The following is a 27,298-nucleotide window of genomic DNA, read 5'->3' as shown; positions in this document are numbered from 1 at the left end:
ACAACAAAAATTCAGGAGAAATTTTGGATTTAAGCTGTGGGCAGTGAGATTATTCCTTGTTGGCTTTAGATAATATCCAGCCTTCTTGAATACAACACACAATCTTAGACTAGAAGAAATCAGGAGAGATCACTCAATCCAGCTCCTTTTCCCAGAACATTCCTAAAAGAGAGGTTCTCTTGTTTTTAACCCTCTTGAGGAAGGGAATTCCACACCTGGCCTCATTAGCACATTTCAGTATTCAGTTTCTTGGTAGAGTTGTTCTCATTTATACTGTCTCATCCCAGTTAAAGCTTTTTCCTATTTATTTGATCATTGAAAGAAATAAAAAATAACATCACCTTCTGTGACAAAATTCTTTGGAAACTTTTTCCCATATATGTTTATGTTTCGACTTTTTTTTACCATCTCATGTTTCTTCTCTGCCATCACACTTTAGTTAAGTAGGCCACTATAGAACTGCAGTCAAGAGTTTTATCCAGGCTGAATCATAAAGGGAAAAAGACTCGGCCTGCACGTTTTGTCAGTCTATCTGTGTCTTTTGAGAACATGAGGACATTTTTTACTTTTCACTGGAGTACTGTGTTGAGACTTTAGTTATAAGAATCTAGTCTATATAGGACCTAGACCTTGGAACCCTGAGGATGCCTTTCCATTCTCTTAAGTTCTTGTCTTTCAAGGATGTTATAAATATAAAGGAGATACTTAACTTGATGTTTATTTCAAACTCCTTGTAGGAAAGGCACTTGGCACATTTAATATAGTTGTCTTATAATTTTTAACCTGGAGAAATTGGGGAATATGACTGACATGAGGAATTGGGCTTATAAATTAACCATGGTTTTCTTGAGGCTAAAGAAGCTTGGGCAGGGAGATCAGGGCTAGATTGTGTCCATAGTCTGACTTATCTTCTACCCTTTTTTCCCTAGGAATGTTCCTAGCTGATATAATAGAGAAATATTTTGTGTCCCCAACTCTATTCCGAGTCATCCGATTGGCCCGAATCGGACGCATCTTGCGTCTTATCAAAGGAGCCAAAGGGATCCGTACCCTTCTCTTTGCCTTAATGATGTCCTTGCCAGCCCTTTTCAATATTGGCCTTTTGCTGTTCTTGGTCATGTTCATCTTCTCCATCTTTGGGATGTCTAACTTTGCCTATGTCAAACACGAAGCTGGCATTGATGACATGTTCAACTTTGAGACGTTTGGCAATAGCATGATCTGCCTGTTCCAGATCACCACCTCAGCCGGCTGGGATGGTCTCCTGCTGCCCATACTGAACCGCCCGCCTGATTGTAGCCTGGACAAGGAGCACCCAGGTAGCGGCTTTAAGGGAGATTGTGGGAACCCTTCCGTGGGGATCTTCTTCTTTGTCAGCTATATCATCATCTCCTTCCTAATTGTGGTGAATATGTATATTGCCATTATTTTGGAGAACTTCAGTGTGGCCACAGAAGAGAGCGCAGACCCTCTGAGTGAGGATGACTTTGAGACCTTCTATGAGATTTGGGAGAAATTTGACCCTGATGCCACCCAATTCATTGAGTATTGTAAACTGGCAGACTTTGCTGATGCTTTAGAGCACCCGCTCCGTGTCCCAAAGCCCAACACCATTGAACTCATTGCCATGGATCTGCCAATGGTAAGTGGGGATCGCATCCACTGCCTGGACATCCTTTTTGCCTTTACCAAGAGGGTCCTTGGGGACAGTGGAGAGCTGGATGTCCTTCGGCAGCAGATGGAAGAGAGGTTTGTAGCATCCAATCCTTCCAAAATGTCTTATGAGCCCATCACCACCACACTGCGACGCAAGCAGGAAGATGTGTCTGCAGTGGTCCTTCAGCGCGCCTATCGGGGACATTTAGCCAGACGAGGCTTCATCAGCCGAAAGCTAACCTCCAATAAGCTGGAGAACGGGGTCACGCACCGGGAGAAGAAAGAGGGGACCCCTTCGACAGCCTCTCTCCCATCCTATGACAGTGTAACTAAGCCCGAAAAGGAGAAACAAGAGCGCGCAGAGGAAGGAAGAAGGGAAAGAGCTAAAAGACAAAAAGAGGTCAGGGAATCCAAGTGTTAGAGAAAAAGCAAAAAATTCTACCTTGTACAGATTTAAAACTTGAAAGTGAAAGATTGTTTACAAACTTCCTGATTATTGTCAGTGCAGAACGGCTGTGGAGACCCTTCCCCAGAGATCTATACCAGACATAGTCCGCTTCCCATATAACGAGGTTGCGTCTTGAGCAGTGACCTGCCAGAGGCAAAAGGACCCTTCTCTATGGACACACAGATTTCCTAATGCTCGGGCAGGTGATTACTGCATGTTTTCACATCAGTCAATGCAACTTTAGGACAAAACCAAGAGGAAACAAAAAAACAGGACACAGTGAATAGGCTGCCGGGACCAGCATATTTCCGTTGCAGCCAAATGGGTTTTATTTTCTCATTTTGTTGATTCTCAGAAGCAGAAAGCACCACTTTAAAAGTTTGTTTGTTCATGCAAACAATATTTGCATTCCTACATTAGTTAAGCAGCTAAAAAAAGAAAGAAAGAAAGAAAACACATTTAGCCCATGTCATTTAATTGTCAGTTTCTTTGGTATTAACCACATCTTCTTTACATGGGCTTCACGTGGTTTGGAGGTGGGTGGGGAAAAATAACCAGGTTTCTTCAGGCTGAGGAGGACTTGCTCAGGCCAATTCCAAACATTGTGCTCGTTCAATGCGTAGAAATGATTTGCATGATGGCATGCTGTGATCAGAAGTCATGCATGAGAACCATACACCACAGGACACTAATGGCCTGTCCCCTGCCCTGGGTCATCCTTGGGACAAGATCCAGCCCTGCACCAGTCACTGTATTGGGAGAAAACAGTAAGATGTCCATGCCCACTATAATTCCTTATCAGCACTTCCCAGGTAAACAAAACAAAGCCAACCAACCAAACCAAAAGCAGACCAAATCATTTTTTGTTTGTATGTTCAATCAGCATTTCTGACATACAGCCATTGTTGCACATGTAAAACATGAACTCTTAAATGCTGCTCTATGTATGCCCTATTCTTGGGGATACTGACACCGAATGGCTTGTATTAAAAACCATCACTGTAAAACCAAATCCTAGGGCTTACAGAAACAAACAAAACCAGTTCATTTGTATCTTGCAATATTTACAATGATTATTCAGCCTTTGCACTGGAGAAGAGGCATTATTTTGGATTGAGATAAGTGCTATTGGAAAATAGCACTTTTATCTCTTGGTAACTTGGGGAACTTGAACCAACCTTTGGTTGGGGGTTAAGGAATGCTCACTTCACTTAGCATCATGTCCTGCATTCTTGCTTTCTCCAGAAGAAAAAGATAGGGGGAGGGGGAGTTTCAGATATTCTATCCTGGTCTTTTGGCTCTTCTGCAGTGGGGTGGTCTATACAGCCTGGCTCTCCGTATGACCTTTCTTTGCTTTCATAACATTTTCCGCCAGTCAGGGGTTCTCCCTGGCCTCCTTGGAATGGGATGGACAGAAGCAATAGAACTGTCAGGGATGTCACTAACCTTTGTGGTACAGCAGTAGTTGAAAAGTCCCAAGGTGGAGACAGAGCCACCTTTTCATTTTCTTTTGTTTGGTTTCTTCTCTACAATGCTCTTGATGAGGAAGGGATTTCATAATCATATTCCAGAAAGCTCTAATTTCTCCCAGCATATTTTCCAGTTTTGTTGTCCATTTAGTTCTCTATCCCTGCTGTCCACTTCCATTGGTGTGTAATTTTAGGGCAGGGTGACTTTGCCCATAGAATGAATTCCCCCTCAAAAACTATCTCTTTCCATTTCCTGTTTAAGGAAGGAATGTTTCAGTCCAGTGGTTTCTCATTGTGCTGACTTTTGATTTTCAAACTGAGATGCTGCAGCCAAGTGCCAGTGAAAGAAGAGAGAGAGAGAGTGAGAGAAAGAGAGAGAGGAAGGAGAGCGAGAAAGGAGAGAGGGAGGGGGAAAGGGAGGGAGAGAAAGAGAGAGGGAGAAAGGAAAGAGAGAGAGAGGGAGAGAGAGGGAGGAAGGAGAGAGAGAGGGAGAGAGAGAAAGAAGGAGAGAGAAAGGAAGAGAAAAAGAGAGAGAGAGAGAGAAAAGGAGAGAGAGAGAGAGATGTTAGAACGTGGACCAAATCAAATATAACCTTCTAGAACCATAAAAAGGGGAAAAATCCCTCCAAAACATATACACCAACCTGCCTTGCAATAGAAACACTTAGGTTGTCATTTCACAGTTTAACTGGCTTGTTTTGCATAGACCAAATCACAGCCAATCAGTAAACCAAGCTCTTTATCAGTCTGGACTTAAGTGGTGATTGAGGGAGTAAGCCAGCTCCATTCAGTTTTTCTAGGCCAGTTCCAGCAGTGTCATCAACAGAGCTGTCTGTCTTATGATATCAGACACAAGAATAGGAAGTCATTTTTACCTGCCAGTTATCCTCCCTACTGCTAGGTTGTATAGTTACATACATATGTACAGGCTCCATTGTAAACAGCACAAAAGCTGAGACGTGTGGTTAAACTTTTTAAGAGAATTATAAATACTGTAATATATCATCATTTTATTTTACTGGCATGCCTTTTGTAAATACAAAAGAGTAACTAAATTAAATAGGAAATGGCTTCTGGCTTATGCCATTGTCATGTTTATTTTTATTTTTTATACTTTTCTTTCTTCTTAGGTCTTAGATGCTGTCAGCCAATGTACATCTCCAAACCAGACAGACAAAAAATTTTTTATTGCTAATGGTCTTTTCCAAAATGACAAAAAAAAAAAAGTTTATTTTTGTTCCAATGTGCAATAAATTCTAACCACTTCTATGCAAGATTTGGCTAAACTTCATAATTGTTCTTAGGTCTTGAGGTGGGCAACAGAGTTGTAATATCCAGCATGGCGGGTACATGGAGTGCTCACACTAATGATGTCATTAAGCTACTAAAGCATAATAATGAGATTTTTTCTGAAATTTGACTTTTTTTTTCCCTTGCCCAAATTTCCCATTCCCAATCCAACAAGCTTCCTCCTTAGTACCACGTGGGCCTTGGTATCTGACATCCCTCCACCAGCTTCCCAGGGAATAGGTCATTCCCTCTGTCATTTGAATTTTCATCTTTTTTTCTGTTTTTTTTTTTAAGAAAGAAATAATAACTCTTCTGACCCTTGTTGCCCTTACCTAATCACCCACCTCCACCCCACACTCCTTTTGGTAGCAAATGACACCATCACCAGCAGTTTACACCCACAGAGAATGGGCACTGAACTGAAAGAACTACTACTGACATTTTTGTATGTTTTCCCTAGGCAGGTGAGTGGCAGTATTTTGCCAAAAACTAAAAATGCCAATCAGGAAAGCAGCAGCATCCACAGTACCACTGCGCGCATATATATATATATATATAGATATATAAATATAATATAAATATTTATTTTTTGTAGCCAGGTCCTTGGTGCAGTATTTATACTTGGGAATCCACCTTTAAAAGAGGACAAAAAAAGCAAACAGACACACGATGCTGTCCATTTAAAAAAGCAAAGCCAAAGCCACGAGCAGCAGCATCAGACATTGCAGTTGTCGGTGGATTCATACCACTTGTCCCCCCCCCCCCACTTCCCTTCTTTCCTTCCAACTGTGGTTGCTCTTTAGGAATTCTAATCAGAGGGCAAGATGGGAGTTGGGGGAAGGATAGAAAAACTGATCCAATTCAGATGAGCTGCGCTCAATCCTTGCTGAATGCACCCTGTTTAGCATGGGGAGTCCATGTAGGAGAATTAAGCAGACCCCAAGTTAGAACCCCTGGGGTCACTTTACCCAAAGTCCTTTTCTTTTTCTGCCGAAACAACTGTAAGCCTGTAAAAGACCAATAATGAAAGCTGAGTGTATTAGTGACTGCATGGAGACCAATGCTGCTCTAAGACAGGTGTGATCAAATACATCACTATCATAAGCCAAAAGGAAACATAATAAAAATTACCCTTTTTACTGTACAAGGGAAGTTTGTCTTGGTGTGTGTCTGTTGCTTGACTGTCCCGGTTCTTGAGTTCTGGTTTGGGTCTGGGAAATTATTAGCAAGTTGAATTTGGGAAGGGAGGGAGAAGTCAGAAAGGCTCTTGGAAGGCTCTGGTTTTTGAGGGGGAGGAGCATATGAAGATGGGAGTGGAAAAACTTGACCTGGACTCAGATGCCTCCTCCCACCAATTGTACATAGCCTCCCTTGCCCACATTGGATCTTGACCCAGAAACTCCGGAAATCATCTCAGCCCCTGGCTGAATTTCTCTAAAGTGTCACTAGGGTTGGTCCTGCTGGTTTGGTCCCAACTGCTTTTCCCATTACATAAGGAAGAAATCTTCCTCTCCATACACACCTTCTCCAGTGGGCACAGCTCCCAATAGCCTCCTCATCCCCCCTGCTATGCAATACACTGACCCCTGGCCATCATTCCTTCTACAGCTGGACAAAGTGGGGTTGGTTCTTAATACAGATCACTCCCATTCATATCCTCTACAGCAGCCAGGTGAAAGGCACCCCTCTTTTAGGCCATATCTCTGGTCCAGAAATACGCAGTAGCAAAAACAAGTGCTTTTTGTTCAACTTGGGAAGCTGCAGTTTTGGAAGGAGGTAGATGTCGGACCCATCCCCAAAGCCAACTCTTGCTCTCTTCTCCCAGCCACCCCTCCCTCCCTGGCCCCCAAGCCCTGCAATGGAGGAATGTTTGCCATCAGTTAGGACTTAACTCCTGAGCATCTTCAACCATGTTGCCTACTTTTTTCCCAGTGCCCAAAGTTTTTTGCAAAAAGCTTTGTCCATTTTCAGAAACCTCACCCCACTCTCTTGCACCTACTCACACTCCTGAGGAATTGGCTCCAGTTGGCCAGCACAGTGGGGAAATCAGGTCAGGATTAGGGAGAGAATGCAAGGTTTGTACCAGAATGGAACAAATCACTCAGCGCCTGGTTGCCTTGGTCTTGCTTTTTCAAAAGGTAGCCAGCCAAGCTCTTCCCAAAGTCAGAACAATCTCCTGGGGCTCCCACTGCTGCTGCTGTACATAGAGGTGGTTGAGAAGTTCAGGATGGGTGTGCATGTGGTGTGTGTGCGTGCGCGCGCGTGTGTATGTGTATCTGTGTGTGTGGAACATTTGTAGGTAAAGGGGAGTGTGACCCAGTGGTTTCAGCAAAGGAACAGGACTCCTGGATTCCATCCTCAGCTTCTGCCACTGGCTCGTTCTGTGGCCTTAGGCAAGCCACTTAACCTCTCTGTGCCTCAGTTTCCCCATCTGTAAAATGGGGATAATAATACTGACCTACCTCACAGGGGTGTTGTGAGGCTTCAACTAAATGTCTGTAAAGCGCTTTGAGGTCCATGAGGCAAAGGCACTAGGGAAGAGCAAAAAAGTATTATTATTACTATTCTTGAACTGAGGAAGATGAAAACAGTACCATAAATGCTGCTATTATGAGAGCCATTTTAAATTGCACTGCTCCAACCACCCCCGCTTCTCAGCATCAGAACAGCAGGTCGAGAAAATGGCTTTCTTTTCACTTGCTTCCAGAGTTGGTGATAACTAGACAGTCTATATTGTTTTCCTTGCTGTATCTCCTTCCCCCACCCCCTTGGCTTGTTCCCTGTTCCGTTTCTTCGGATAAAGGCAGGCATGCTTGAGACATGAGAATGTATAGTGGGTTGGAAGATTATAGTCTGAAATTTTGATTTTACTTTGTACTGTACATCTTTTTACTTTAGAATTTGCAATAAAGGGTTACGTCAATCTTGTTTTCAACTCTCCTCTTGGATCGGCCTGTCATTCTCTCATTGCTGTCAATCTCCATCTCCCTCAGCAGAGTCCTTTTAGCCCAGCTTTGGAGGGAGGGAAGGAGAGATTCCAATCAGGGATTACTGAGAGGAGTCTGGTTCATTCCTGAGCCCACCTAGAAGTTTGCCGAGATCTCCAGGTGAGAAACGACCCCGTGGGATGAGATGGGTATGGGCTAAATTGGCCTTGGTCCCTTAGACTGAGCCAACTTCTGATGAACTGACTGAGAATAGACACTCCTAAGCATTCAGTCACACACACACACACACAAGTATACTCAATAATCTGCCTGTTTGCCTCTTTGGAAAAGGTCAGGAATAGAATTCTCATCATGCTAAATTTATAGTCAAAAGGCTGCCCAAATTCCCAGGATTTGCCCAGTCTGTGAAGGAAGGAAATAGAGGACTCCACCCCAAACACTGACATTTACCACAGTGACAGCAAAATAGGAATTACAGCATCACCACCTAGCACAGGACAAACGGCATAGTGGAATTTGGAATAAGAATTTCTGGATTCGTGTTGTGACTGCTACTAACTTGCTGTGAAACCTTAAGCACCTGACTCATTTCCCTTTCCTGGGCTTCAAGTTCCTTCTTTGTAAAATAGTGGGGTTGGACTACATGGGCCCCCATCTTTAAAATCCTATCCATCATTAGATGGTTTCTAATTCTGGCTCTGGGTCACCAACTTAGCTGTGTGACCATGAACACATTTGTTTCCCCATCTGTAAAATAGGTCAAGTTTCTTCCTCACAAGGTGATTGTGATGGGAGCTTTGGGTTCAAATCCTGCCTCTGATACATACTATTTGGGTGAGCCTGGATAGCCTGTCCACGATTGTTATCAAGAGACATTGTCCATTTTCTTTGGTAGAGGGAATTTCCTCACTCACTTAGTTCCCAATACCAATGAAATTCATTCCCTATCCAAAATACTAATTCCCTAGATTATCTTGTGGCAAGATAACCCTCCTCCACATAGCTATAAGTACTTCCGTTTTCTGCCTGCTGCCTCCTCCTCTGTCCACCCAGAAGGTGGACTTCCCCTCCCTCCCCCTAAACCTCCAGTATCCTCATTCCTTCTAGAGGGAGGGAAATGGACCCTCGTTGTGATCCCTTCTGCTCTCCCTGCTCCCATTTCCTGCTTGAGCCTGAACTTGGCCTACAACAACTTAAGTTTTTATACATTTGTTGGGTCCCCTTTGAAAGTGCTTTTACTGGGATGGGGGAAGAGCTGAAATAAATGACTATTACTTCCTTATATCCTCACATGAGTAAGGAGAAAGAATTGAGGTCTGGATGATTTATCAGTGCATTGACGATTGAAAATAACCTATTCTATCTAACAGTAGATGAGGTCTCTCAGCCAGAAGTCTTTTCAAAGCCATGCTCTATCCCCACCCCCCTTTTAAAAATAAACAAATAAACATCTTGTATATTGTTTTTGAGAGGTTTATTTCCGAGACACCATCATGTGCTATTTGTGTGTGTTTTGTGTTGTGTGTGTGATTATTTTGTATTTGTCCAAGTTTGAAACCTCCTACCACTATTTGGTGTCTGGTTAGAAACACTTTTCTCTGTTTTACAGATTGGGAAACTAAGAATCATAAAACCAAAATTTTCCCTCGCTATCTTGCTCTTACAATCCAGGGCTGCGGCCCTTCAGCTCTGGGCCACCTAAGAGATGATGCGGACCCTTCTTAAGGAAGAGTTTTGATTTCCCACAGGCAGTGGGACCCGCTGGGCCTCAGGAGGGGCACAGACACTAAGCTGGGGGTCTCGGGGCCATACTCTCCGTCCCGGTTCTCAGCTCCATCGCCCCCGGAAATCCACAGCGCCAGGAGGATGATCAGTATCCCCAAGCCGAAGGCGCCCATGAAGCCGCTGAGGAAGCCGAGACCCAGGGGCCGGGCCCACCAGGCAGCGGAACCGCGTGGGTACGGGGCCTGGGGCAGCCTCTCCACGACCAGCTCCAGAGCATCCCAGACGTCCCCGGCTTCCCAGTCGGAAGGGACGGCGCGGGGCTGCAGGGGCTGCAGGGGCTGCAGGGGCTGCGCGGTGGACGGCTGGGCCGCCGCCGCTTTCTGGTAGGGGACAGCGAATTTGCGCAGCTCCAGGGTGGCTTCCTGGTGCAGGCTCTTGGCCAGCTCCCGAGCCACGTCCGGGCGCCCGCAGCGCCGCAGCGCCCGGGCCACCCGGTCCCACGCCAGGGCCGGCGCCTTGGCCTCCAGCCAGCCGGCCAGCTCCTCCCGGCAGCCGCTGCCCGAGGCGAGCGGCTCCTGCTCCGGTTCGTGCCGCCGCCGCCGCCGCCGCCGCCGCCGGCTTCCCCCCGACTCTTGGTCCGGCGGCCTCCGGTCCTCCGACAGTCGGGCCAGCTCAGCCTCCGGGTCCGGCTCGGGCGCCTCCAGGAGGGCTCGGAACTGCTGGCACTCCTCCGGGGTCAGCATCTCGACCAGACGGACGGCCATGTGAGGGCCCATGGCATCCTCGGCCGCAGCCGGCCCCAGCGTCCGCGCACACAGCCCCCAGACTAACGCCAAGACCGCAGCCCGAGCCCATCTCCGCACCGCCATGACCCCAACGGGCCAGCGCTCTGGAACCCAAGGGCCGGGGGGGGGGGGGGGGGGGCAAGAGGGGGGAGGAGAAGGATTCGAACCCAGAGGGCCAATGGGAAGGGCCCCCCTCGAGACATACACCATTCTCACCAGCAGGAAGTATCCTGGTTACAACTTTTCAGCCGCAGCCAGGGCTACGTTTGGGGACACTCTTGGATCCTTTGGGAGTGTTCCCCGAAATCTCAATGCACTTTACACAATAATCATTTTTGTGCCAATCCCATTTTCTTGCACCCCTGCCTTGCCCGTCTCTCCCTTCCCTTAACGTTTCCCCAGACAAAATACAGAACCCTCGGAGCTCGGAAGAGACCTGGGATGGAATTTAATCCCATTTCCTCCTTCTTTCCGTGAGGAAACTCGTCAGGAGAGGGGAAGCACAATGAATCTAAGGGCAGAACTAGACGAAGCCAATCCGCAGACTCTCAAGCCATTCCCCCTTTCCTCTCTTGCACTCAGAGCCCTGGAGACCGCATCCAATCAACAATAGTGAAATTTAGTTGGATTTTTTTTTTATGAGTTGGGGGGGGGGTTGGAAGGGGGAGAGAGATAAAGGAGCCATCTTTCCCCCTGCCTTTTAGGACTGCAGGGGTCAGATTCCATGGCATCTGTATATCAAAAAGAATTAAGTGTCTATGCAGAGATGGGACCAAGTCATTTTTCCTAATGCCTTTCTTCTGCAGTCCCATATTCTGCAGGCAGGAATCGGGATCAGTAATTACTGGATACACAAATAATTCCCAGGATCATCTCTGCCTATTACACAGTAGGCAATACATTTTTACAGAATTCCCTGACAAGCCCTCTGGGAAATAGATCGTATGGAAATTATTACACCCATTTTAAAGATAAACTAAGTTTCCCATGATCACAGCATACAAGTATCTAAGAGGGGATTTCGGCCTGTCTCCTAAATCTCATTCCATCATAACCAGACTTTCTCTTAGGTAAAACCTCTTGAGGACAAAGACTTACAAGTGTGCCAATCTCCTGAGGCTGGGCCTTCCATCCTCTACCTGTGGCCTCCATAGTTATGTGGTGTAGCAAGGAAAGGACTCCGAGACAGAGGTTTCAATTCCCTCCCCCGATTGTCCCATCTTTACATGGCATTTAGCACTTTTATAAATACTAGCTATTACTTATCATTTTTTCAGTTGTCAAAAACCTCTCCTCTGAAATTCAGTTATCCTTACTTCCACGGTTTGGGGCTTTTGAGATTGTTGCCTTATTTTCTTGTAGCCTCATCCCATGTTTTCATTAGAGCTTCCCCACCGAAGAGAGATGGCAAAGAGGTCTCTGTGAGATGGACGACACAGTCGGGGTACAGGGTGGAGGTGCAGTCTTAGGCCGGGGTTCCACAGATTTAGCTCGGCCCAACATCTATTACCCCGGGGCATCAGGCAGGACCTTCCCAGAATCCTTGATTCTTCCAAATTGTTTCGGGGTTCATTTGTTTCTTAAATAAAGTTCTTCTACCCCCCTGCTGTCCCCACCATCCCCAATGATGGACATTCTTACATCAGTTCAAACCTGGACAACTTCAGCCTTGTGGATAGCATAGGATTCAACAAATGGTGTCCCATGGGATCTCAAAGCACTTTATAAATCAGCAGTTTCCACTCAGCTTTTCATAGGCATACTCCCTTTTCCAAAAATGAAAAGCACAAAATTTCATCCATGTCTATAAATGATTTGGAATAAATTATCCCTAAGATCCCTTTCAGGTGCAAATTTAGTAGCCAGCCTATATAGCCCCTTGACCTCTGCTCTTCCTCCTTTTCTTCCCTCCCTTTTCTCTCCGGCTCGCCTATTCAGGACCGAGCTGGTGAATGCCTTTGGACAAAAGTGAGCCTGTCCTCCCTCCTTCCCCTGGGAAGAAAGGAGAAGAGATGTGGAGAGAGAGGGACTTCCCTTAGCAGGCTTAGATCAGCTGGCTATTGTGGGCAGAGGGAGAGGAGGGTCTGTCTACCCAGTGCAGGAGGTGAATCAAGAGCTATACCATGATCCATGGGGAGGATGGAGGCTGTGAGTATGTACAGACATAAAGACACAGGGCCACCTCTCTTTCATATAGAAATGTGCCCTCACACCCAAATGTACAAAAAAAGTAAGACATGCAGGCCTAGTAATCCCAATAAAATAAAATACCAGAGAAACAGCCACACCTGTGTGTGCAGTTTTATGCACGATTCACAGAACTCCATTCACACAGAGAAACCCTTAACCACTCAATACCCACACAGCCACAAAGGAGAGATGAATCCGGAGAGTATTCACAGGCACATAGTCAGGATTTCTTGTGATGGAGTGGAAGGGATACTGATATTAATCCAGGATCTGTTATTGCAAAAGAAACTAAGCAAACTGAAACATCTCTGAGCCTTATCTGTAATGGGACCTGATCACTAAAGTACCTTCCAATTTTGACATTCTGCGACTCCACACCGGGCCTGCTTCTCTCACTATTATTTAAATACCACTTATCCTAAAAGGTTTACTTAGGTCCCACCTCCTCCAAGAAGCTCTCTACAACTGGCCGGGCTCTCATTAGCCTCCCCCTCAGAACTCAGTCTTGAATTCATAGGCTGGACTACATAATTTAGCACATTTCATACTACATTAGGAACCATAGGCTGAAAGGGAGAAAATAGAGTCTGACCTCTCAGTGGACAGTTAAAGAAAATAAAAATTTATATGGATAAAGGATATGCCCGAGCAAAGTTATCCTGGATAACTCCAATATTGCTTCCCCAGTTACAAGAGAAAAGGACCTAAAGTGCTAATGTGTATACAATAAGCACTTAATAAAAAGTTTGATTGATATCAACTAGGGAGTTTAATGGATAGAGCACAAGAATTGTAATTGGGAAGACTTGTGTTCAAATTCATGTAACCTCTGCCCACTTATTTCCTCATCTGCAAAACTGAGATAATATAATAGCCTTTATTTCAGAATAATTGTGAGGGTCAAATATTTGTATAGCATTTTTATAAATACTAGCTATTTTTTTTATTATATAGCAGGTGCTCAAGAATCCTCGTGAACTTGACTCAATAACATTTCCAAATACAGATCTTATGATGCAGTCAATCAATGGTCTTTCAGGACTTTCTGTGGCCCAAAATGGTATCACCCTGCAGCCTGTCCAACAATGAGCCTCTGCACATGTATGTCACTTTGTGGAAACACAATGATCCATCTCTGGAGTCACATTCGAAGACTCTTAAACTGTTTTCGGAGCCTTCAGGAATACTAATGCCAAGGTGAGTGATGTTAATAAGACTTCAGTGGAGGATTTAGTAACACAAATTAAAAACAGGCTCCCAATCAATTTTTGTTTACACCAGATTATCCATTCAGAGTGTTCGTGTCACCTCTGCCTTCCTCCCAATCCCCAAGAAAATCACTGGCAGCTCACATCATTTCTTTAATACTGTGTAATACAATTTTTTTTCTTTAAAATACAGTCTTTTCTGAGGTAGACAGACCACAACTCCAGAGCATGGGTCAGACAGGAGATAAATATGCCCATGTACAATACATTGCAAAATGAGGTAGAAATGGTTAGTTACACACCTCCTCCCCCACCAAAATCTGGGGGGAAGGAAGAAAAGGACCAGTTGGTAAAGTAGGGCACTGGTCCCTCCCAGACCCCCTGCCCCTGGATTCTTTGGTAAACCCTCCCAGTCTTCCCCCTCCCCAAGACTTGAAATCTTCAACTCTACTCCCTCCACTGTCACCTAAAGATGTTTTAGCCCTCCTCCCCACCCAATTCCCCTTGAGGTAGGTGAATCTCTATGTCCCCATTGTATAGATGGGCAGACTCGAGACATCTGGGGGATTTAGGGGGGCAAGGGATAACTTTCCCCATGTGCAAAGTGGGGACTGGGGGGTAAACAGTGGTAAATACAATAATGTGAGGAAGGGAGAGAGTATCTGGCAAAAGAGAGGATCCCTGAGTCCCCTGGGAGGGGAGGGAGTGGTTAGTGAGAGATCTATATACATATCTCTGCCAGACAGCCAAGTCTGCAAATCAGAGGTAAACTCCTTGGAGGCTGGTGTCTTTGTGGGAAATCTGTAAAATCAGTGCTATCTATCCACCTCTCCAGAACCTAGATTAATTCCCTCCCAGTCCTCCACCAAAAAAAGTCTTGAGTGGCAACCTACAAATCTCTTCTCTTCCCCGATCCTCCCAAAGTTTTTTCCTGTGTGACATGACTAGTCCTGCTATTACTAAGGAGCCTGGGAGCAGGGCTAGATTTATAGGGAAGGGGAAAAAAAAGGATAAAGGAGAGCAAAAGGGAGAAAGGGATAGAAATAAGAGTAGGGACAGAGACATGGGGAGGAAAGAGGACAGCTGAAATTAAGGAGCTGATGATTCCCTCTCCTACACTCGCTGGGGCAAGGCCTTGGGCACAGCATCCCCAGGGTCCCACAGACAGTGCCAAGCCTGAATGAAGAACAGGACTGGGGCAGCTAGATCCTAAGTGGTCCAGAGCTGCTTTCGGCCCAACCCCACCAGGAAGGATCTCAGAGATGGCAAAACATCTCCTCCAGAGCCTCAGCTTCATCCTAAATGCTTCTAACCTAGCCTGGGAACTGGGGGGCGTGAAGGACCTCTACCATGCTTCCTCTTTGCCCTGTAGCTTGGATAGTCTAGACTATGTCCTAGAATCCTTGCCTCTTTCCTTCCCCCTCTTTCAAGAGCAAACTGGGTAGGCTTAGGTAATGTTGGGTTGCTTGATGATTGGATCAAGAAAGGCCATTTTGCAGGCTAAGCCACGTCCTTGGGGACCATGGGAATCACTGGCTTCATTTAGAAAGGAGAGAGGTCCCAGTTAGAGTATCTTCATCCTGGCATTAACACTCAGGGAGTCCAGAGGACCCAGGATGATGAGGGGAGGTCAATGGGGGTAAATTTGGGGCAGGAATGGAAAAGTAATTGAGGATCTGCAGACAGGGTAGGGAGAGAGAAGATAAGGGTGTGGCAGAGACAGGTTATTAGGAAATAAATCTGAAATTGGGTGCTAATAACTGTCCCTACTCCTACCTAGTTCCATAGACCAAGGCACAGAAACACGTTCCATTGGTCATGTGGGTTAGTTAGCACAAGAAGCCTGGGCATCTGGATGGGTGGGAAAGAAAGAAGCACCTGAATTTCTGAGATAAAGGCTTTCCCAGTGAGATGGGGGAAAGGGGAAACGACCTGGGAGGAGCTTGGTACAAATAACCCAAAGCCAAGAGGAAGACATCCACCTACGGGACTATCTGTACTTTGAGAGATGGGCAGAGTGGGGAAGATCCTTCGGGTTTGCCTCAGTTCTCTGGAGAAGTGTCCATGACAGAATGCAAACCTACTGGGAGTCCCTGGTATCGGTGAGAGCAGGAGGAGGAAGAAATATATTTCACTTCACCTCCCTCCCATCAGCTCTCTAATCCAGGGCACTCAGACGACATTTTCCTTATTATCAGAACCAGGACATCAATCTTCTTCCCATTCCAATTCTGGAAAACTCAACTTTCCTAAACCTTCTAAGGTAATGCTGAGAACTATTTGCCCAGGAGTTAGGAGCTCCTACTGGCACTGCTGCTGCCTCTCACTTCCCACCAACTAAAAACCAAAAACCTTCCAGAGACATCTCAGCACAAATTTATATCCCAGCGATGGATGGGGTCCTAAATCCCAGTAGACAAGACTCGGTGACTTGAGGATCTTCCCTTCCTAGCCTCCATTCGAGCCCCTTGAAGTCCTGCCAAACCACTGAGAGCTCTTCCTTCTCCCAGCTCCAGAGATGACCAGCACACAGAGCTTTGGAATTGGGATAGGGAAGATCTCAGGATGCATAGTAGGATTTGGGTTTGTTTGTGGTTTTTTCAAATAGCTTTTTCAAAACTTATAACTTTTCTACAGAATCCAGCAGGAGACAGGCAGAGAGAAGGGGAAGGGGAGATAGGAGAACATCCAAGATAGAGGGGATTCCGGGCTAGGGAACATCCCCTGCCTTAAATAACCAAATCCAGCAGCTCCCTCCCAAAGCCTTATACTTATGGCCTCAGATCTGGAGAGGAAGCCCCAGAAATACATTCAGCTTCTCTTCCAGAACGAGCTGGGAGTTGGGAGGAGGGCCAGAGTCAAGGAGTTTCTAATACTAGTCCCATTTCCTAAACCCTTTTTTGGGAGAAGTTGCTCTCAGCCCCTATAGGGAAGCTAGGGGAGCAGCTTTATTCAAAGACATTCTTTCTGGGGTTTCTTCCTGAGTCATTTAAAAAAAAAAAAAAGACAGAAAACAACAACTTCTACAAACCTTACAAAAATAATAGGGAGGTCTAGAATATGAAACACACTACTCCCCCCACTCAAAAAAAAAAAAAAAATCCCTCGCTTGGGGTATTATTTGGCTTTTTTTTTTTTTTAATTTTTTTTGGCTCCCACAGGCTGGAAGGCAGCCCAGGATAGCAGAGTATTGGTCCCAGGAAGGAGACGGAAATAAAGAGTACTGAATTATTTCTCCATTCCTGGGATCTTTAAGAACAGACAGAGGCTACAGACCCCTTTGTCTGCTATTCATGAACACTGCTCTGGCTATCTGTTAGGGACAGAAAGTCAGAGATGAAGAGATAGCGAGAAAAGAAGGAGCTACAGAAAGAGATGGCAGTTAACAAGATAGAGGGAAAGACACACAGAAGGATGCATGGAACTGGAGAGAGCTAGACAGGAAGAGAGGAGGAGGCAGTGAGAGAGGCCAGTAAAGATGGAGATGAGAGGGGGAAGAGAGAACAAGACAATCCTCTCCACAAAAAGAGGGACAGATGGAAAGAAAGGCTCCTGGGACCTGAGGTCACTTAGCCCAGGGCTGGGTAATAAATAGTAGAGACCTGAGTATATCGAGCCTTCCCTGGGCGTCCAGGCAGGGCCAAAGCATCTTCCTCACCACGGAAGGAAGCAGCTCACACCGATTCCCCCTCCCTCCCTCCCTCCTCCCCCTCCCCGCAGACCCCTCCCTGATATCAGTCTGGCTACAGAGACATCCCAAAGTAGTTATCGCTCCCTGCTAAGGGGGGTTGGGGGCACCCCCACCCACCCATCAGTGTCCTGTGCCATACATCTTGTCCCATTCTACATACAAGTCCAGCTCCTTGGGGGATGCTTGGGGACACACTTTGGCCAAGGCTGCCTCAAAGTCTTTGTAGGAGGGGGCCGGCTGCAGCCCCGGGAGGCCCCCCCCAGCTCCAGCTCCAGCTCTGGCCATCGCCTGCTGGCACAGCTGAACCAGTTCACCTCCTGAGTATCCCTGTGTGCCCCGCACCAGAGCGGACAGCTCCCCCTCACTCAGCCCGCAGCCCTGCTGGGCCAGCGACTGCTGGAGGATCTGCCCCCTGGCAGCCGCGTCGGGGAGGGACACGTAGAATCGGTGAGCAAAGCGCCTGCGGGCAGCCTCGTCCAACGCCCCGGGGCGGGGTGTGGTGCCCACCACCACCACCCCCTCCCCACTAGAGCCACCACCCCCGTCCAGGTAAGCCAGGAGCTGGGCCTGCAGGCTCCCGGAAGGGGGGACCTCGTCCTGGGCAGGCAGAAGGGCCTCGAGCTCACTGATCACCAGCACGGCGGGCGGACGGCATCGGGCGGCAAAGAAGGCAGCTTGGAGCAGGCGCCCACCCTCCCCGGCCCCCTGGGCGGCCAAGGCTGCCCCACTCAAGCGCAGCAGCATGGAACCCAGCTGGGTGGAGAGGCAGCGGCCCAGGAGGGACTTTCCTGCACCCCGAGGGCCAAAAAGCAGCAGAGTCCGGGGTGGGCAAGGCCCTCGCGAATACGTGGCCGGTCTCAACATGGGCCACACCAGCTCCTCTTCTAGGGCGGCCTTGAGGGGGCCCTGTCCTGCGATGTCAGCCCATTGCACCGGGGGGCCACAGTCCACCATCTTGCTGGTCACTAGCTCCAGAGCCACAGGGTCCACACCCTTGGGAGGCTCCCCGGGGACAGCAAAGCCCCCCCGGGAGGCCGGGACCAGCCCTCGCTCCGCCGACACCCGTTCGGGGAACTTCTCAAAGGACTCTGGGTGTGGGCTATAAGCTGGAGAGCCCAGTCCCTTGAGAGAAGGGGCCCCTCCTCCGCCATATTTTCCCGACACCTCCTCCCTGGTCCCTGGCAGCTTCCCTGGGAACCCGTTGCCTTGGCATTCACCATTGTTGCTCGAAGGAGGGTAGGGGGGGCCGTCGGGGATGGGGGGTTTGGCGGGCTCATAGCCACATTTGTGGTATCGGCCTTCCCCACCTTCGTCAAAGGCCTTGCGCTTCAGTGAAATGCTCGGCTCGCTCCCTGGGGTGGGGGGCTGGAAACTGTAGGCTGCAGGTGTGGGAGGGGCATGGGCTGGTGGGGGCAAAGGTGTGGGTGTTGCCAGACCTGAGGAAAGGTAAGAGGTGGGGGGTGGAGGTGGGGGGAGGCCCCCAAATCCAGGCTGAGCTGGGTAGCCCCCTGAGGGGTAGTTGTACAGGGAGCCGGAAGGGCCATAGCCAGGGGGAGGGGGAGGCTGCAGGAGCCCCGCTGAGGGTGGTGGGGGCAGAGCTGCACTTGCTTGCCCACAGTACCCAGTGGTAAGGTATCCCCCACCATATCCTGGACCATACTCAGGCCCCCCAGATGGCCCCCCACAGGCATTGCCAGTGTAGAGAGGCTCAGGAAGATTCCCGGCTAAAACGGGGGACCCTGCCAGGCCCCCTGACCCCCCTCCCACGCCCCCACTGACTGCCTTGGCTCCTGGAAGACCCTCATGGAGGGAGGTAACTGGGTACGGGGGCTCCGTCCCGGGTGCCCCAGGCCAGGAGTCCACCTCTCCTTTGGCCCCGTTGATGGCTCCGAAGGCGGCCTCTGCGTAGCCCCCCAGGGCAGGCCTATCATAGGGAGCACTGAGCACCCCGGAGTACTTCTCGGCATAGCGTTTGAGGAGATTGGAGGCTGTGAGGGTGGAGATGTCATCATGGGCCCAGGCGTAATGGCAGCGCTGACGGCCTGCAGCGGGCAGCTCCAGCTTGTGGGCCGGCGACGGAGTGGTGGAAGAGACATCCAGGTGCTGGTCTGGCCACTGGTTGAGGGGCTGGGCATGTTCTGGTGTCCAGTGCATCTTCGACAGAGCTGGAGAGACACAAGAAAGGGATCCGTGAAATCCCGACCCAGACCTTGCCAAGGCTGCCCGGGCCAGTGAGGGCATCAAGCAGGCTAGGAACAGCTGTCAAGTCCTCCCTTCCAAGCTCAGAGGGTCTAGAGACAGGCAGGGTCAGATTTGCTGACCCCCAGCCTGTGTGACCCCAGAGCACAGGTTATATCCTAGGGGCTCATCCAGGATGAGGGGTTAATTTATAATCAACCTCAAGCACCTACTGCCTTACTAGGAGCCCCGCTCACCTTTGAGGCTCTTACACAGTTTGGTCTGGTGTGGTTTTAAGCTATTTACTATATTATGGCTTAAATCTGGACATCTCTCTGAGGTCTCACAGATGTTAGGTAGGTAGAAAAGGGGTTTCCTAAATGCTTAAAAATCCTGTGTGCCATCCCTTTGTGGAGGATCACCTTGACCAGGCTGATAGGAACCCTGAAAACCTGGGTCCCTTTCCACTACAGCATGGATATACATATTAACATCAGAAGCCAATATGGTAAGCCTGGGGCACCTCTCTCACCAGCATCATTCACAAGGACCAAATTTGCTATAGGTCAGTTCTCCGTCTATACATCACTAGGAAATTGTAAATCACCTCCCAGGTCTGAAACTAGTTTCTTCCTTAAAAAAAAATTAAAAAAAAAAAAAAAGAAAGAAAGAAAGAAAATAGAAATGAGAGGGCTAGACTAGAAATTCCAAGGTCCCTTCTCGTTTAATTCTAGATCATGGGGGCAGCTAGGTGGTGCAGTGGATAGAGCACCAGCCTTGAGTTCAGGAGGACCTGAGTTCAAATCTGGTCTCAGACACTTAACATTTCCTAGCTGTGTGACTCTGGGCAAGTCACTTAACCCCGGCCTCAAAAAGTAAATAGATAGATAGATAGATAGATAGATAGATAGATAGATAGATAGATAGATAGATAAAGATAAATTCTAGACCATGAACAATGCACAGGTATATAAAAAAACCCAGAACATTGTTTTCAAAGATATAAAACACATGTCTATGTCTACATCAAGGCACAAACCACTACCTATGCATGTGGAAAGAGCAATGGATTTGACATCTGAGGACGTGTGTTCAAAACCATATTGTGAAAAGCAGCTAGATGGTGGAATGGAGAGAGAGTGCTGGTCCTGGAGTCAGAGTTCAAATCTGGCCTCTGACACTTGACACTTCCTAGTTGTATGATGTTGGGCAGGTTACTTGCCTTGCAAAACAAAACAAAAAACAAAAAAAGGGAAGAAAAAGGAAAAAAGAAAAACGATTCCATTTTCATACCATATTCTGGTATATCTTCTCTGAATGACTTTGGCCAAGCTTGTCACTCTTTTGGTCCTGAGTTTCACAGAATCACAGAGTTTCAAATTTGCAGGATGCCACAAAACCCACTTAAACCCGCTAGGATCTAAAAAACCTCTTTTACAACCTATACAAGTGCTCACCCAGCTTCTGCCTGAAGAGCTTCACTGATGGGGAACTCGCCATCTCCAAAGGCACATATTTTAGACTGTGCTCATGATTAGAAAGCTTTCCTAACAGCAAGCCTCAGTATTCTACCTATTGTTCCTACTACTTTGACCAACCAGAGCCATATCAAGGGGTCCTAGAGACAGTTCCTACCAGCTGGCTTTGGCATTTTTAGTGTGAACATTTACACCTTGGAAATCAGAAACACCGCAACTTGGGGCTTGATTTATTATTTTGTTGATTGTCTAGATTTAAGAAAGTGATGGAGAAAATGTAAATGATGTGAATTAAATTTAAAAACGTGCAGAGAGCCATTTGCTAAACATTTCATCAGCAAGCTTCTGGTAAAACAGACCCAATTCAGTATTTCTTATGACAGACCTTCAAATGCTTGAAGGTGCACTCATTTTGGCAATACATATACTAAAATTGAAATGATACAGAAAGGATGAGCATGAATCCTGAACAAGGATAACAGGCAGATTTGGGGAAGGTGCTATTCTTCTAGACAGATGGATGGGTGAATGGATAGAACGGTAGAAAAACAGATTAGACAGATAGACAAATGGATAGATTAGACAGACATAGATTAAACAGACAGACAGGCAGACATATGCAAAACATAGATTAGGCAGGCAGGCAGGCAGGCAAACAAAAAGATAGATTAGACAGATGGACATATATCAGATGGATCAAATAGATAAATAGATTAGCCAGGCAGACAGATTAGTCAAACAGATGTGAGAGAGAGAGAGAGAGAGAGAGAGAGAGAGAGAGAGAGAGAGAGAGAGAGAGCAGAGAGACAGAGAAACAGAGAGAGAGACAGAGACAGAGACAGAGACAGAGAGAGACACAGAGGGAGACAGAAACACAGAGACAGAGACAGAAGTAGAGAAAGAGAGAGAGGGGGGAAAGACAGAAAAAGAGAGCTCATCTTTGAGATTCCCCCATGTTTAAGGCCAGGATAACAATTAGTCAGCAAAGAAGACTGAAAAGGAACAGTCAGAGAGAGAGAGAGAGAGAAGAACCTGGAGAGAATAATGTCAAGAAAACTCAGAGGAGAAAGTCGCTAGGAAGAGAAAGAGGGTGGCCAATAGTGTCAAAGGCTGCAGAGCGAGGTCAAGAAGGATGAGGACTGAGAAAAGGCCATTGGATCTGGCAATTAAGAGATCACTAGTAACTTTGGAGAGAGCAGGTTCAGTTGAGTGATGAGGTCAGAGGCCAGATTTGTTGAGAAGTAAATGAGAAGAGAGGAAGTGAAGGTGACAAGTGAGAATATCTTTTTCTAGAAGCTCAGCAGAGAAGGGGAGAAGGAATATAACACAATAGTTTGAGAATCTAGTGAAGATTTTGTGTTTTGCGTGTTTTTTTTAATAATAAGGAAGACTTGGGTCATTTGTGGGCCACAGGAAAGGAATCAGTACAAAACAGTAACACCAGTAACAACAAAGACAACAACATTGGCTAACATGTATATAGACTTTAAGTATACAAAAAACTTTAAATATGTTGTCTCATTTGATACAGGGAAAGATGAAAGTTCAGCAAGAGAAGAAAGGTGACTGAGGGGGAATCCACTAGAGAAGACAGGAGGGGGTGGAATCACTAACGGTTGCCTGCTATGTCTTTTAAAAAATCTAGGCTGAGTAATTCCCTCAGTGACCACATCAGTCTCTTTAGAAAACTCCCCTTTTTCCTCCTCACAGGAATTGTTTCTCATTTAGCCTTCAGAATTTAATATCTGTGTTTCCCATTCTACCTGAGGGGATACATGGCCCATAGAACTGGAGAATTCTGTCTCTCCTCTTTCTCTGAATCCTTACTTTAACTACAAAATAAAAGGTTTGGACTATATTATCTTGAAAATTTCAAATCCAATGAATTCATTTACAAGCAAGCACAGACTGTGAATCTTGGGTAAGTGGTTCCTGATAACTGGCCCCTTATCCTCAAGGTTTTTTGGTAGGCCAGATGCTTGTATCATACTTCATCCTATCAGATAACAAAAAATGAAGGGAATGAATTGGAATCAAAGAGGACCCAGAGCTCTTAAGAACCAGATAACCACAGTAGAATTACTTTGTGTTTGAATTGACACTGATTTCTGATTTTATTTTGTCTAACCTCTCTCCAAACACATTCACTTTTCTGTCAAGATTCCCTGTTATTCAGTACAGTGATTTGAGACAATTCCAATAGATTTGAGATGGAAAACACCATCCATATCCAGAGAAAGAATTATAAATACTGAATGTTGATCAAAGCATACTATTTTCATCTTTGTTGTTGTTGTTTAATTTCTTCTTTCTTGTGGTTTTTCCTTTTTTGATGTGATTTTTCTTGTGTAGCATGGCAAATATGGAGATATGTTTATAAGAACTGCACATGTTTAATCTATATTGGATTATTTGTTGTCTTGAGAAGCAGAAAATTTTGGAACACAAAGTTTTGCAAAGGTGAATGTTGAAAACTATCTCTGCATGTATTTGGAAAAATAAAATACTATTGAGGGAAAGAAAAGACTACCTGTTATTAAGCAGACGCACAAGACCCAATGGTCTCACTCCTTTAAGATACTGCATTAAGATGAAAAGGAGGCTGGAAGAAGGGAAAATTTGGAACTCAAATTTTCTAAAAATGAGTCTATTGCTTGCCTTCTTTATGAGGGTGAGAACAAATAAAATACTAAATGCAAAAAAATTTTAAATCAATTAATTTTTAAAAAAATATGTCATATGAAGTAATTATATAAATATTCTGCTTTGATACTTAAAGTTAGATACCTTATTTTTTGCTTAAACTATATAATGATAATTCAGGAAAATACCCCTTTTTTTAAGTTGATTTTTTTATTATAAAGCTTTTGTAATAATGTAAAAATGAGTCTTACTAATGTTCAATAAAAATGATGTTTTGAGGGGCAGCTAGATGACACAGTGAAGAGAGCCCCAGACTTGGAGCCAGTAGGACCTGAATTCAAACCCCATCTCAGATATACTAGCTATGTGACCCTAGGCATGTCACCTCCTCCCTCCCTTTCCAAAATAATCATGTTTTTACAAATATATAATAACTTAATGGAAAGAGCACTAGATTTACAGTTGAGACTAGTTCAAACTCTAGCTTCACTACTAATATTCATCCCCATTTGGGAAGAAGGTCAATGGAGTACTAGGAATCTGTGCTTAGTCCTCTACTATTGATTTTTAGCAATGCCAAATGATGGAATACCTTTAAAAATTTTCTTTAAGTGTCTACTATATGTAAAATTCTCTCTAGGTGCCAGAGATTCAAACAGAAAAGTAAGCCAGTTTTTGCTCATGGGCAGTTCCCATTCTAATAGAAGGAGACAATATACATGGAACATTTTAGCTGTAAGTCAAATAGCAAACAGGATGACTTGCCCAGGGCCACACAACTTGTGGTTATCTGCAGCTGCATTTGAACTCAGGTCTTCTTGAAGATTCCAGGTCTAGTGCTCTGTTTACTGTGCCACTTAGCTACCGCAGGAAGTGTTCAAAGATAGTACACTAGTACATCCAGGTAAGAGGATAAAAGTGTGGTCTGGGAGGTGTTGACAAGCAGATATTACAAATTTTCTGCCTTCTATTTTAAATATACAAATCCTGCCAAACACACTGGTTACATATAGTCAACAAAAAAAAACCCAAAAATTAGTTTTCTGAGTTTTCCACTAAAACATCTGTTTTAGAGATAAAGTTTTGAATATTTTAAAAAATAACTGAATATTCCCTTCAAGAAAGGAATAAAAGAGGACATGGGGAAGAGAAAAAAGGTTCTTTAGCTGAACACAAATAAACTTACTATATGAGAATGAAAGGTTTTGGGTTCCGAGGCTTTTTCTATTTAGTAGGATATATAAGGAAGAAATCTGAAGCTGAAAAACTTCCAGAGTATTAGCTCCCCAAAATGCCACCAGCCTTTTGTCTCACAGTCAGGAACCAAGTCTTCCGTATTTTAGTATAAAACAACATTCCCCCAGATGGCTTCTACGCTGTTAGTTCCTCCCCTCCTGCTTTGCCCTCCTTCCCGGATAATATCTTTTGAATGAATGACTTCTTCTTCTTTATTCTACCACAAGAGAGTTTATCAGGAGAGACTTGGCCAATACTAACTTGGTCTTGCCAGAGATAATCCCAGCCTGCCCCATTCAAATGTTATACCAGCTCTTGGCTTATTTGGAAGACTCGGTGAATATAGACTAGAGACTTGAATAAGAAAAGTTCCCAGCACTCTCTATGCTATGCAATCCCCTAGCCTCCTTGGGCTTCTTTGTTCATCTGTCAAATGGGTTCATACTCTTTCCAGTACTTTCTTCCCAACAATGTTGTTCCAAACGAGCCATTGTGAAATATCTGACTTATTGCTCACTTTTCAGATGAAAATATTGAGGTTCAGAGAAATGAAATACCTTGTCCAAAGTCACAGAATGAATTATCACCAAGATAATCCTAAAAATAATCCAAAACCTCTAAAACTCTCTGTTCTAGGTCATATTGCTAAATTTCTAACTTAATAGATGGACTTTCCCTCTCTGTTAACTACTCTGTTAAATTTTGATTTGGGAGGAAAAAAAAAAAAAACAAGCGTGGGAAGTGAGAGTTTTTAACCTAGGGTAAATTTCAGGGGGACTATGAACTTGGATAGAAAAAACTTACATTGTTATTTTCAATCACCTCTACTTAAAATTTAACGTTACCTTGAATTATTTAAAAATGATTCTGAGAAAAGGTCCCTAGGTTTCACCAGATGGTCAAAGGGGTCCATGACAGAGAATAAAAACCTTTGACATGGAGAGGAAAAGCTCAAATAGTGCATATCAGAAGTTCAAAATTTCATATGCCAGCTGCTTTTTTTCTAATGCTAAAATGTTCATGTTTTCTGATATTAAGTTCATAATAAAAAGGAAAAAATTTAAAAGATTCTATATCCACCATAGCCCCCCCCCCAATATCTCAGGCTGGGACAAAGGGGGCCTTGGGAGGGATGGATCCTATTGTCCTCTGTCTCCCGATGGAAATCTCATTAATCTATTCACTACAGCTCTGACATGCCTTTTATGGAAGCCTTTTTGTCAACTGCTTAGAATTGGGGGTTGGGGGGAGCTAGCTCATTGGGCAGAACTGGTAGAGAAGTCATTTCCCTATCCCACTTCCTCTTCAAATGCCAACCCCTCAGCTGCTTCAAGAAGGGAATAAAAGAGGACATGAGGAAAAGAAAAAGGTTCTCAAAAAGGAGAGGATAAGAAGCATAGGACAGAAAGGGCAAAAAAAAGAAAAAAAAGAGATGGATGGGGGAAGGGAAAGGGGAGAGGTTACTTTTGCCTTGGTATCTCTAATACTTAGCAGTCTTTGGCATATAGCAGGCACTTAATTAATGCTTGTTGATTAGTTGATTGAAAGAGAGGGAAAAGGACATGAGAATAGGGAATGGGGAAAAGTCTACTGAATTAACACTGACCTCCCCCCCAGGTCACCCCTAGTCAACCCTTTTACCTTGCTCCTATCTTAGATTGGGGACCCTTCCTCTTCCCTTTTACCATCCAGTACAGAAAATTCCAGTGTCTCAAAAGGGGTGAGGGAGGACAGACACACATATGCATTGTTAGTGAAGCTGTGAATTGATCCAACCATTCAGGAAAGCAATTAGCAACTATATCCCCAGAAGTCACTATCTGCACATTATATATATATGCAGACCCATTAACCCAATAATCCCACTTCAAGGCACATAACCCCAAAGTGATTAAAGAAAGAGGGAAATGACCCATATGTACAAAAATACTTATAGCAACATTTCTTTTCATCATAAAGAACCCAAACCGGATATCTATTAATAAGACAATGGCTAACCAAATTACAGCAAATGAATATAACGGTGTACTATTGAACTATATGAGTGATTGAGGAACAGAACCAAAAGAAGAATTTCTGCAATGATTACTATCATAAAGGAAAATGACTGTAAAAGTTCTAGGAATTCTTAACAATGCAATGACCAATCACAGCTCCAGAAAACTGATAGTGAATCATGCTTCCTTCCTATCTCTTGACTGAGAAGTGAAGGACAGACAGGGCAGAATGCAACATGCATGTCCAACATGGCCAATGTATGGATTTCTTATTTAGGGAGAGTGAAGAGTTATGATAGAAAGTCAGGAGAGGGGAATAGTGCCACATAAACCCTTAAAAAAAAAAGAAAGAAAAA

General features: G+C 45.3%; 3 protein-coding genes and 1 non-coding gene across 11 annotated transcripts in view; 2 read left to right on the top strand and 2 right to left on the bottom strand.

The window, feature by feature from the left end:
- SCN8A (sodium voltage-gated channel alpha subunit 8) overlaps positions 1-7,791 on the top strand; it is a 214,281-nt gene extending 206,490 nt beyond the window's left edge. For all 6 annotated transcript variants that reach the window (XM_074270347.1, XM_074270345.1, XM_074270346.1 and 3 more), the window contains one exon: positions 930-7,791. In XM_074270347.1, the coding sequence (XP_074126448.1) occupies positions 930-2,077 (1,148 nt within the window). In that variant the 3' untranslated portion in view covers positions 2,078-7,791. The remainder of the gene's footprint in view (positions 1-929) is intronic.
- Positions 7,792-9,263: 1,472 nt separating this feature from the next.
- Positions 9,264-10,434, bottom strand: TMDD1 (transmembrane and death domain 1). Its single transcript, XM_074270354.1, has one exon. It carries the CDS (start codon positions 10,403-10,405, stop codon positions 9,533-9,535), a length of 873 nt encoding a protein of 290 aa, XP_074126455.1. The 5' UTR covers positions 10,406-10,434; the 3' UTR covers positions 9,264-9,532.
- A 3,425-nt stretch (positions 10,435-13,859) lies between these two features.
- Positions 13,860-27,298, bottom strand: part of FIGNL2 (fidgetin like 2) — a 123,311-nt gene continuing 109,872 nt past the window's right edge. For all 3 annotated transcript variants that reach the window (XM_074270351.1, XM_074270350.1, XM_074270353.1), the window contains exon 2: positions 13,860-19,575. In XM_074270351.1, coding sequence (XP_074126452.1) covers positions 17,531-19,564 — 2,034 coding nt within the window. In that variant the 5' untranslated portion in view covers positions 19,565-19,575 and the 3' untranslated portion in view covers positions 13,860-17,530. The remainder of the gene's footprint in view (positions 19,576-27,298) is intronic.
- LOC141545300 (U6 spliceosomal RNA) lies at positions 21,470-21,576 on the top strand. The gene has a single exon (XR_012482976.1). It is a non-coding gene; the product is annotated as a U6 spliceosomal RNA (small nuclear RNA).

The sequence above is a fragment of the Sminthopsis crassicaudata genome, chromosome 5 (assembly GCF_048593235.1).
Source record: "Sminthopsis crassicaudata isolate SCR6 chromosome 5, ASM4859323v1, whole genome shotgun sequence".
NCBI lineage: Eukaryota > Metazoa > Chordata > Mammalia > Dasyuromorphia > Dasyuridae > Sminthopsis > Sminthopsis crassicaudata.
Note: the sequence above shows the minus strand (reverse complement) of the source record. Positions and strands in the feature narration are given on the sequence as shown.

Coding starts and splice junctions, on each gene's coding strand:
- TMDD1 (XM_074270354.1), bottom strand. CDS start 10,405: ATGGCGGTGCGGAGATGGGCTCGGGCTGCGGTCTTGGCGTTAGTCTGG.